The sequence below is a fragment of the Marmota marmota genome, unplaced genomic scaffold (assembly GCF_001458135.2).
Source record: "Marmota marmota marmota unplaced genomic scaffold, marMar, whole genome shotgun sequence".
Lineage (NCBI taxonomy): Eukaryota > Metazoa > Chordata > Mammalia > Rodentia > Sciuridae > Marmota > Marmota marmota.
In genome coordinates this window covers 7,850,200-7,862,312 of record NW_026000048.1, presented here as the reverse complement: position 1 = coordinate 7,862,312, position 12,113 = coordinate 7,850,200, and the positions used below count along the sequence as shown (strand labels likewise).

Below are 12,113 nucleotides of genomic sequence, written 5' to 3'. Positions count from 1 at the left end.
TTTCTCTAATGGATGAGCTAATGCAGCGATTTCAAAAGTAAAGCAAAACAGGACTGAAATAAAACAAATTATATTCTATGCATGTATGATCATGTCAAAATGAACTCCACTATGATGTATAACTATAATGCATTAATAAAAGCACTGTTAACAAGCGAGGAAAAACTGAATGAAAACTGAGGGTACAATTTAATATATTTTAGATGCACAATCTTGCTGTTTTTTCTAGATTAAATCCTGGCCACTCTTGCTCTTTCAGTGTCTTATATAGACAAAATCACTGAAGCCATGAAAACATGATAACATTCTAAAGAAACTGAATCATTGTTATTATATATTATATATGTTTTAAAGCTTTTGCATCATCTTCTAGAAACATCTTAGATTAAATCAATGTACACAAACATGAAATGGCATCTCACTTAAGAAGGACTAGGAGGAAACAGGCCAGTAACACTACAGTACCTAAAACAAAACTTAGCAGAGGTACTGACTTTGTGATTTTTCTGTGCCCCCCCACCCCACCCCTTCCCACTTCAAGAATGTCAAGAATTTGAACTCCCAGATCTTAAGGTGAAAGGGCATTAACTCAAATCTGCTCATGAAGAAAAGAAAGTGGCAAACCCTGGGACTTGGAACTCTACAATAAAATCTCCCAAGTTTAATGTGGCGATTGATGATCATTTGGCTTAGTGCTTCAAAGATAATCGGAAACAACATTCAGACTTTGGTCATTAATCAGGAGCCAGTGAGATCTCCATTTGCATCTCAGTGATTCTCTACTCCTTTATTTCAACATTTAGCTTTAGGTTTAAAATATTTGCTAAGAAAGCAGAGAGGCGATTAACAGAGATATTTAAATGTGTGCCATAGTTACACATTCTGTCGACAGAGTAAAAGGAAACTATACAGCGTCAGTTACAAAATGGTTATTTCATTTTTCCCAAACATCCCAATAAACCCTCCACTGTGGTGTTATTCAGTTCAACAGTAGAAAAGCAAATCAGAAATGAACTAAGAGCAGCCGAGCTAGCTTACATGCAGTGGCTGCCACTTTCACCTGCGAATCTCAGCCGGAAACCTTCCCACTTCTCCTTGAGATTATCAGTTAGGTACACCAGAAGAGCGGGCAGAGAAACTGCAGCTCACTAGGGGACCCCAGAAGTTGTTCCAGCCGCAGGACAAATTCATCTGGGCTCCAGCAAAATCCCAAATACTCCCAGCTTCCCAAAGGAATAGGAGTTGCCCATCTGGGGTCAGCATTGTCTCCCAGTGAACAATTGAACATGTCTGGGTTTGGTTTTTGTTTTTTTTTTAAAGACTCCTTATTCTTAAATTAGCAAGAGCTACCAGTTTCTCTAAGAGCTTGGCCACCACTTTGATACGATGTCATTTTGATTTTTTAAAATATTTTAACTTTATTATTATTTTTATAGCATTATTAACAGACTGTTTAAAGACAGTGATCACTAACACGGGACATGACAGTCAGCCAGGCTGGCTCTCAGGATGTGGCCTGTCCGGTTCGGGAGGCTGACATGCAAGCGGGTAGCTCATACACTGCCACCCTCGTAGCTCAGGCCGCAGGAGGAATGAGTGAGGAGACAGATACTGCTGTACCCTTAGAAGCTATTTAATAAATATCATCCAAAAAACAAAAAGGAAAAAAGAAACCCTCCAGAGCACAACCACCTTAGGTCAACTGAATGTAATCTAGTTTATTCAACCAAAAATTGAGAGAGAAGAAAAATATTTAAAACCGAAAAAGGAAAAAAAAAAAAAGTAGTTCTTAACACTAGCAGTAAATAAATTTATACAACAATTCAGTCTGTATAATATGATGAAATAAATCTACATCTTTTCTTATTTTGGTGCTTTGAATTATACATACAAACAACAATTACAGAGACTTGTTCACAAAGCATGTAGGCCTAGAAATGACACTCTGAAACCCTCGATGGCAATTTGTGACTTTAACAGCAATTGCCCAGAACTGGTATTTTCTTTGCAGAGGCCCACAGCTTTGAACAAATGATTTGCCTACAACTTTTTTTTCTTTTTTTTTTTATATATATTTTTCTTTTTTTTTTTTAATTTTCTTTTTTTTTTTTCTTTTTCTTTTAATGCATCAAACAACTGTGGCCAGTGAAAGGAAACAAAACTGGCAGTTTGTCCATCTGAATATCGGACCTAGTTTCTTCTGAATTTCCATACTTTTATTTTCCCCATACTCCTTAAAAATCTTGGCGTCCTTCATGCCTTTCATACAGCTACCCAGGTGCAATAAAGTCTTCCTCAAATGTACAGTATTTCTTACAATATAAGTTATATGCAATGTTCAGCAATTTTTCACAGCACTAGAGACCCTGTTAAATAGGGAATATGAGTCTGAATGGCTTATTCACAAATGGGATCCAGATTCAGTGGTTGGAACACAGACACCACAGTGAGCTCCTTTGCAAAAGTGGCAAACATCATTTTGCTTTCTGCCTTCAAAAACATATATATCCATCGCTTTTAGGCTTCATGATACTGCTCCTGCAAAAACGCAAGTAGAAGGGGGTCGGGGGGACTCTCTCTCGCTTGGAGACCTGTGCACATCAAGCAGGGCTCTAACCCATGGCAGTGACCATACTGGAAGGATGGTGAGGTCCGAAGGAGAGACCGGAAGGCGGGTGCATCGGCGTGGGCGTGGTCAGCATGTGGCTGGAGTGGCTGAAAGGGGAGATGTGGCTCAGGGAGGACATGTGTCTGGAGAGGGCAGCCGGGTTGAAGGAGCTGGTCTTGGGGAAGTCCTCCAGCGTGTCATGCACCTTTTTGCACTTTTTGGATTTGCTAGACATTTTTCGATTTCTGGTCTGGATGCCTTCCTTCTTCATAGTCAGGGGTCTGTTAATCTAAACAAAGATCAATTTTTTTTTTTTTTTTACTTTTTTGCTGCCTTTGAAATGGCACAGGCTTTCGCACAAGGGCACAGGTTCCACTGGCTGCCAGTCAGGGGACCTGTTTCAGTTTGGGGTCCTTTTCAGGGACCCAAAGTACCACAGTCCAGGTGTCAAGGGGAAGGGCTCCTATGGCTGTCAGAGACCAGAGACCACAGAAGAAGTTCTCCAAGCACTGCTTATCAATTAAGATCATCAATATAAATAATTTGGAAGAAATTTTTCCTCCAGGAACTTTGCATTTCCAAGGGCCCACCTAGTAGAATTCTATTTCTTTGGTAACTGAAATAAAATATAATTGGTCTTATTTCTCCAGAGTTTCTTAGATTAAGGGCTGAGGATTTAGCTAGCTGGTAGAGTGTATACACACACAACTCTGGGTTCTATCCCCAGGTACTTCTCCCTGGTACTGACTCTCCGCTTCTGACTAGACAAACAGCTAAAGCGACCGATCAACAAGTCTTTAATATCCATCTATGGGATCCAAGGCACTCCATTAGCACAAAGGTGCGCTCATCTAAAAATGTCAGACCAAGAACAAACCAGAGTAAAGAGACCACAACAAGTATCACTCTCTACAACAGCCTACCCACCCTTGTTTGCTGAAAAACTTAATTGTTGGCTTTGGGGGCCCAGAATCAAGATCAGTTGCTGTACCAGGCAAAACCCCACAGAGTCAGCATCAGGATGATCCCAACAGCATGAGAGCCAGCTACACATCTGGATGAGTTCCCCGGGAAATGTGACAAAGAAACTCAAGGAGTATCAGGGGCCAGTCATTCCTGACTTCCTCGGGAGGATGCCCCTTCTGCCAGTGTGGAGACAGAGGTTCTCCACTTCAGGATCTACCTATCTGCTACTGAAGCTAGAAAATGACAGTTAAGGAATAGAGGATCCAACTGGCCAAGAGGGATCAACCCGCTTGGCACAGCAAACATGCAGCTCCCTAGAGCTAGAAGAGGTCACATGAGAGGAGGAGGGATGGAGCCCCCTGAGGCCTTATTTCCCCACCCCTGTGCCAGGATAGGCAGAGTGAGTGAAAGCAGAAGAGCCAAGAAAGGTCATGGCCAGAAGAATGTTTCAGGGTTCCTTCTTCAAGTTATCATCAAGATAAAGATGCAGCCTACAGAGATGACAGGAATCTACTCCCACATCAAATCTCCATGTCTAGAGATAACGTCTAGATACACTGCTCTGTACACGGGATATCTAGATACACATAGCCAGGTATCTGAATATAATATCTAGTTACCAGATGGCCACACAGCTTCAGATAACTAGTCACAACACCACTGAGATATGCAGTTATCTAAATGCCCAGATAAGAAGAAGGCAACTCAGTGGCATAGTGTGTAGATATCTGCATGGGCAGAACAAAATGCTCTGCGATGAAAATGGCAATAGGTTATTATCTCTGCTAAATACATATACATCACCTCCTTCAATGAATCCCTATGAAACTAGAGAAGACATAAAAACACATACCTGACGATGAGGAAATTTCTTTCTCCCCCACTGGTGCCCAGCCATAAAGACAGAGCCAATTTATAATCAGTAGGAGGGGCTGGGGGTATAGCTCAGCTTGCCTAGCACTCACAAAGCCCTGGGTTCCATCCAGGGTACATACAAACAGGATAGCAGGAAGCAGTGAAAAAGTGTCCTTGGATTTTCTTTGATTTGGAAAATTAAGTGGGCTAGGGATGTGGCTCAGTGGTAGAACACTTGCCTAGCATGCTTGAGACCCACCCTGGCTAGAAAAAAATTAATATTCTTCAGAAATATACATACACACACACATACATATCATACATAGATACATATGGGATACAAGTGAGATTAATAGCTCATCATGACTAATTATCAAAGTTTATAGATAATTTCCCATAATTCCTATGCTTGCATGGAAATAGGAAAAGAACAGATATAGGCACATAATTCATGAGAATTCTGTTATATTTGAGAATAAGAGAGTGTTGGCTTTCCAAGGCTCTCCTATCGATCCTTATGCCACCACCTCCCAGAAAGGCCTTCTGATGCCCTGAAATCTGCCAGGATCCTCTCTGCTTCGTCAGTCATTTTACCTTGCTTAAGCCACTTGCTTTACTGAGTCATAACTTCCTCAACTAAAACTGAAATAAAAAGAATTTCTGCCCTATCTACATCACAGGACTATTTGAGGCTCAAATGTACTCAAGAAACATGAAAGTTCTTGAAAAGTTATAAGTGACAACTCAAAAAATAACTTCACAGGCTGTGCAAATGACTAAATTGCTAATAAACACTAATGCCCCAAATCTGCCAGATTTTTATCACAAATCTTTCTATCTCCACTGCACTGAGTAAGTAAATTCCCCAAAGTGAAACCAGAACTTGGGTTTAATTGTTGATAAATGTACATATGCCAACAGCCCCAGCGTCAGAGGGAGAATAACAGATCATCCGTAGCAAGACTCTAGATGTAGCAAGACTCTAGATCGTTAGTACTGGGCACTAACTACATGGAGACATGTCAAGAGACAATGTGACATCGCAGACAGGGAGAGGACTTTATAGGGCACCCTGGGAATCTGAGCAACTTGTTCCCCAAAATTGAAAAAGAGGTAGGGTAATTCTCTGTGACTCAAAACAATCTAGCCAGAAAAGCTTTCGCCCCAATTGCCGGGTATTCCTGGGTAAAATGAATTTGCTGCCAGAACAGCCCCAAGCAAAAATTCCCACCTCTTCCCAGTTCAGTCTAGCAGAGACTTTAGGAGAATCAGAAAAAGCCAAAGAGGGGTAAGAGAAAGAGATCACAATGACAATTTTTTCTTTAAAATCAATGAAAATTTAGGCCTCACCAGGCGTGGTGGCACATGCCTGTAATCCCAGCAGCTTGGGAGGCTGAGATGGGAGGATCACGAGTTCAAACCCAGCCTCAACAATCGCAAGAAGCTAAGCAACTCAGTGAGACCCCCGTCTCTAAATAAAATACAAAATAGGGCTGGGGATGTGGCTCAGTGGTTGAGTGCCCCTGAGTTCAATTCCCAGTACCAAAAAAAAAATTTAAAAAACTGTAAAAAAGCTGGGGTTGTGGCTTGGTGATAGAGCACTCAACGGGCACACGTAAGGCACTGGGTTCAATCCTCAGCACCACATAAAATTAAATAAAGTAAATGTACTGTGTCCATGTATAACTAAAGAAAAAAAACCTGAAAAAATTAAGGTAAAGATATTACAAAATGGAAGGACCCTAAATTAAAAGATTAGAAAAGCTAAGCCCAAGTGACCAGCAGTTATAATTTTGATACTATGATATAAGAAGGAGAAAAAAATTTTCTTTTCCTGGTGTGACAACCTCATGGAGCTCTGGGCTCAGGAGTTCTCTGCATGGGAAAGCTGTTTGGGACAAAGACATCAGATGAAATCTCACAGACGATTTCACTGCACGTCGTTTATACAGAGAACCCATTTGAAATTCACTGCACAGGTTTAGCCAAGACTTTTTACCCTTCAGTAACTGAATCGGGTCTTCTTAGTTTCAGGAGTTGCTGTGCTACGCATTACAATTCTATTTACCTTTCTCTTTCACTCTCTCCCTCAGGCACACCCGCGTCTTCTCTTTTTGCAAAAAGTTTAAAATGCAAGGAAACATCAAAATAGAACTGGTGACTCCTTGTGTTTTCTAAGGAGAATATTTTTCTCCCTAAAAATTCAGACAAGCCCACTAAGCATATCAGATTGCTGCATCACATACAGTATATTCAATAATACTAAGTGGGTTTGTGCTGTTGTCTGTCTTTAAAAAACCTTTCCATCTCAGCAAGGCTACGATGACAAAGTCATTTTCTATTAACCTTTTTTGGTACCAGGAATTGAACCCAGGGGTGCTCCACCACTGAGTTATGCCCTCAGCCCATTTTTTTTTTTAAACAGGGTCTCACTAAGTTGTCCAAGTTGGCCTTGAACTTGCGATCTTCCTGCCTTAGCCTCTGTAGTTGCTGGGATTACAGGCATGCGCCACTGCACACAGCAACAAAATCATCGGGTCCTACTATATCAATTATCTGAGGCCCATTACTTGACCCAAAGGACGGTGACACAAATCTATCATGGGGTCTGCCTGGGACAGTGGTGATGCTGTCATCAGGCATTGCCAGAGGGAGACTGTTCCTGTTGGTCCCAGTTCCACTTACATTGTGCAGCTTGTAGTAGAGTCCACAGGCATTGCAGACAGGGTCTCCATTGGCATTTCTCCTCCAGAGGGTGGTCGTGGTGGTCTGACAGTTTGCACAGGATGTCCCTGCTCTCCTTGCTGCAGACTGGGGGTGGGGAAAGAGGAGTGGGTAAAATCAAAACAAATGTTAAATGTGTTGGCAGAAGTACTACTGAGACAAGCTTGAAAAAAAAAAAGTCAGACATTATCATTGAAATCAAAACTAGCAAGTGGCCCACATGAAAGTTATAAAGATCCCCAAATCTGGCTCGAGAAGAAAAATAAAGCCATCCACTGGATAAGAGAGTCTGGGACTATAGTAACATGAATTTTCCTGCTGTTCTCTAGCACGGAAGAGCAGAGAGCCAGTGCCATCTCCCTGAGAACAACATCCCCTTCCTCTACCCCCACAAAGCACATCTTTAAGGGAAGCAATTTTGAGTTAGCAACTATTTTGGCACCAGGCTTTCAGTGCTCCTAGTCACCAAGCGCAGACCCACAAGAGGTCTTTCTCAAGCACAACTCCCACACGGTAGTCCTCAAATAGGCGACTAGCCATCTAGGACACACGGAACAGTAAAAGGAAGAACAAACCCAAGCATTGGACAGATCCTAAATCAAGAAATGCTAGATTGCGGAGGAAGAAAACAGTGCAAACAGCACCCAGGAAACTCATTCCCCAAGAGGATAAAAAATGTGCATGTATGTGGCAGGCACCTGTGGGCATCACGACTGAAGTCAACACGTTCATGTGTAATTCTACATAAGCAACACTTTGGGACCTGGTCACCTGCCACTCCTAAGACAACCACTCTCAACCTCTTTAGGTGGTCATCATTTATTGAGACAAAATGAAAAGAACAAGCAATTTTGTTATTCAGCAGGAATCCTGAACTCCCCTCTTGCTCTTATGACAACTTCATGAAATTTATTGTTCACCAAGAAACGTGGCAGGTCACATGGCAGTCTCAACTTGAATTTTAATTCTTTGCTTACATTGCTACCTTTATTTTCCAGAACACGCAGGTTCTTTCACTTTTTTTTCTTCTTTTTTGTGGCACAGGGAATTGAACCCAGGAGTGCTCTACCAGTGAGCTACATCCCCAGCACCCCTCCCCTTGCCTTTTTTTTAATTGCAGATGAACACAATACCTTTATTTTATTTATTTATTTTTTATGTAGTGCTTAGGATCGAACCCAGTGCCTCACTTGTGCTATATGAGAGCTCTACCACTGAGCTACAGCCTCAACCCCCTCAGCCCTTTTTATTTTATTTTAGACAGGGTCTCACTAAGTTGCCCAGGCTGGCTTTGAACTTGTGATTCTCCTGCCTTAGACTCTCAAGTTGCTGGGATTACAGGTATGCACCATGGAGCCCAGCTTCTTTCACTTTCGGGTGCATTTAAACTTATCAGGTGACTATTTTCTATGTCCATACTTTCTTTTTAAAAAATTAAGCTATTAAAACTATTGGAAAAAATACGAACTTGGGTCACTTCTAAAATATTCCTCTCTCCTTCTCCTCACCTCCCATGATGAAAACAAAACTGCACTGTAAAACTATTCCTGCTCCTAGATTCAATATTATTAAAGAAAAGGCAAGAGAAGGAAGAATACATTTACTCTTTATCTGTGATCAAGGAAATTCTGATATGGAGGCTCAAGCTGTAGCTCAAGGGTAGAGCACTTGTTTAGCATGCACAAAGCCCCAGGTTGAATACCCAGCTCCAAAAAGGAAAGAACGAGAGAAAAAGAAGGAAAACTCTGCTGTGGTTAAACATGGAATGAAAACTACAGGGATCTCGGTGCTCTTTTCTACACTGTCCCTACTTTGGTACTGGGGATTGAACACAGGGACTCACACGTGTTAAGCAAGTAAGTGTTCTACCACTGAAATATATCCCAGCCCTCTTTCCTATTTTTTTTTTAGTAAATATATATATTTATTTTGGGACTGTCTCCGCAGGCTGCCCAGGCTGGCCTCAAACTTTCAATCCTCCTGTCTCACCCCTCGGTTCCTGGGATTAACAAGCCTATACCACCACGCCTGGCTTCTATCAGCATTTTATCAAGCAAAAAGTTAGGCTAAGCACAGGAAGCGGCCAGATATGGAAAACCCAGTGGCAATTTTGAATTAACCAGACTAATTCTTTTCTTTTCAAAGCTACTAAATTGTTCCTCAGATATGTTCCTACGGGCTTTAAATAGCAAAGCTCCGACTTCTTTTTTTCTTTAATTATTCTTTCTTTTCTGTATTCTAAGAAACTGGAAATTAAAAACAGCCCTTATCAAAGTGGAGAAAGCGCTACTTTTTTGTGGTCCATTTTGAACATAATTCATCAAGGTCCAAGAATGCTGATTTTAATTCCACATGCCTATGCCCACCTGCTTTTATGACATGTGCTAATTTAATAAATAACTATTTCATTTGTGTACTCTTGGGAAGAAAGTCCTATGTGAAACTAGTGCTTAATGATTTTTGACAAGTAGGTTACCTGCGATCATTATCATCATCTTATATTTTTTCTTCTTTAAAAGAAATAGTCAGATAACCCAGACTGCCCAGCCAGACAACTGTGAATGTATAATACAAACACATAATGCCAACTGGGAAATCACAGTTTCAAACAACAAAGTTCAGTATGCAATATTTGGCAGGATATAGAAAATAACACAAATATAAGCAGGCTCAGGGTACTTCTCCAATACTACAAACTTCATGCAAACCTAGAGAGTCTGTCAAAGCCACACTGTTTGGTTTGCTAGAAGGAGCAGAGTAGATTAATAAAGCAGGCTGCTCAGCTTTTTGCTACTTGTGAGACATGAAAACATCAGGAAGGAGAAAAAAAAATCTATGGATCTTCACTTCAGTTATTTCTTCTATTTTCTGCATTACTTTATTCTGCATATTAGATATGCATCTCATGGAACAGCTAGCTACATTATGGGTTGGGTGGTCTTCAGTGAATCTGCCAATGTGTGAAGGAACAGGAAATATAGGAAAGAAGAAATTGAAAGGTTCTAGGGCAAGGGTAGCGAACACGCTCAGCACATGCTTTACCAGTGGTACAAGCACTTAGCATGTGTAAGATCCCGGCTTCCATCCCCAGCCCCAAAGATTAAAAAAGAAAATAAAAGGTTCCAAGTATACAAAAGCCAAATACATCAAAAAGCTCAGAAACAAACCAACAAAAATTCTGAATGTCTTTTGAATGTCTCCCTGTACTATATGAATTCTAAGGAACTAGAAATATCAAACAACCCTGGGCAGATGATGAAGATAGAAAAGACAGTTTAAAATGTGACAACCAATAAATTCTAAAATTAAAAACAATTATTACTCAGAGTTCTACAGATTTCCTATGAAAGGTGAGTAAAGACCAAATTATGAAAAATGGAAGTAGACCCCCTCCTTTGCAATCTGTGCAGACAGAAGAAAATGTCGAATAAACTTTTGTGCTCATCAGCAGCCTATAGTAGGAGACCTTTACACCTTTTTCCTTCTTTACCTTAAACAAACAAAAAAACCTATAATACCATGCCTTATATTAACAAAAGGGTTTTTGTTAGTTTTTGTTTTCTCTCTCTCTCTCTCTCTCTCTCTCTCTCTCTCTCCCTCTCTCTCTCCCACTAAGGCCAGGTTTTGAGTGATTCAGAACATTCTTTTGTGGTGTGATCACATTCATTCTGTGCTAACACCTCCAGCCATTTTTTTTTTTTTTCAAACACTTCTTGTTCTGATCCGTCCAAACATCTTGATGTTTAGGTTGGGGAAGCTGAGTTGTTGTTTATGAGTTATCTCTAGTGCTCAGATATCCGGCAGCTTTTTCCTAGGAAGTTAGCTTTGCACATGAGAGCAAGGGAAAAAAAAATACCAAACTGCATGAAGAGAAGCGGGGGGAGGTTGAGAAAGTAGGAGATGGGGGCAAAGATCAGACAGAATAAAGCCTAGAGACCTGAGACTGCCAAAAATTGAAGTTGTGGGCGCTTCCATCCCTAGAAAGCTTTTCCTTTTCCTAAAGAGGACGTGAAAGGTGTTCTACAATCTGACGGGAGGACGAATAATGCTTTAAATGCTGCTGCTGTTGTTTTGTTTGTGTTTTTTGTAGGGTTTTGTTTGCTTGTTTGTCCCTTAGAATTTGATGGATGCCAATTCATCCATTAATCTGCATTGGGAAATCCCTTCCTTCCCTCTCCACTTGGTGAATTTCAGCACCATAAAAAGCATTTTGATCTCTTGACTGTGGTTAGTTGGCATCTGCCAAGTCTGCTTTTATTTGTCTCAGTTACATGTACTCTCTATTCAATAGAAGGTTCTAAAGGCAAAGAACCCCTCCTGGAAGTTTTCATAAATGCTTGACAGTATCCGGTTTTCTTCAGTAATACTAATAATCAAGAAGTTAAAAACAAAGTTAAAAAAAAAAAGTGGGGGGAGGGGTAGTTATCACCCTATTGATAGTAGTTCAAAGAGAAAACAACACCATATGCTAGTGGAGACCAAGAGGCAAGACAGGAATCACAAAACTTTTCCCACAGGAATTACCTGAGGAAAAGTCCTCAATTTCTAAGACCAAGAAGGGATACAAAAGTATAATAAGCTTAATGTCTGTTGCTTCTGAAATTCAGCTAATTGGCCCCCTCAACCTTAAAGCAAGAGCACAAGAGATTTACCCACAGCACCCAGTCTGTATATGATTACTTCCTGAGAGCCCTCCTTCTACTACTTCAGGAGCATGTTCTGGATGATTTCTGGAATAGTCCATCCTCAGACTCAATTTTTCTGTCTGTGACCTGGTGATTTCCTATGCATTTTAAATCGGTTCTCCCGGTGTTGCTAAACACAAGTATCCTATTGGGGAATACATTTCAGATTTGATAACTCAGAAATCGATGTCCTGGAAACAGGTGACTTTAAAAACATGATGGGAAAAAAATATATACATCATTTTTCTCTATGTCTAATTTGGGGGGGGGGGGGA

The 12,113-nt window shown here is 40.8% G+C and overlaps 1 protein-coding gene across 1 annotated transcript in view; it reads right to left on the bottom strand.

Annotated features, from left to right (window-relative positions):
* Nucleotides 1-760: 760 nt before the first annotated feature.
* The window catches only part of Gata3 (GATA binding protein 3), an 18,718-nt gene continuing 7,365 nt past the window's right edge, over nt 761-12,113 (bottom strand). Inside the window, exons 5-6 of the mRNA XM_048812749.1 lie at nt 7,115-7,240; nt 761-2,897 (exon numbers count right to left, since the gene is read on the bottom strand). Of these exons, the coding sequence (XP_048668706.1) occupies nt 2,613-2,897; nt 7,115-7,240 (411 nt within the window). The 3' untranslated portion in view covers nt 761-2,612. The remainder of the gene's footprint in view (nt 2,898-7,114; nt 7,241-12,113) is intronic.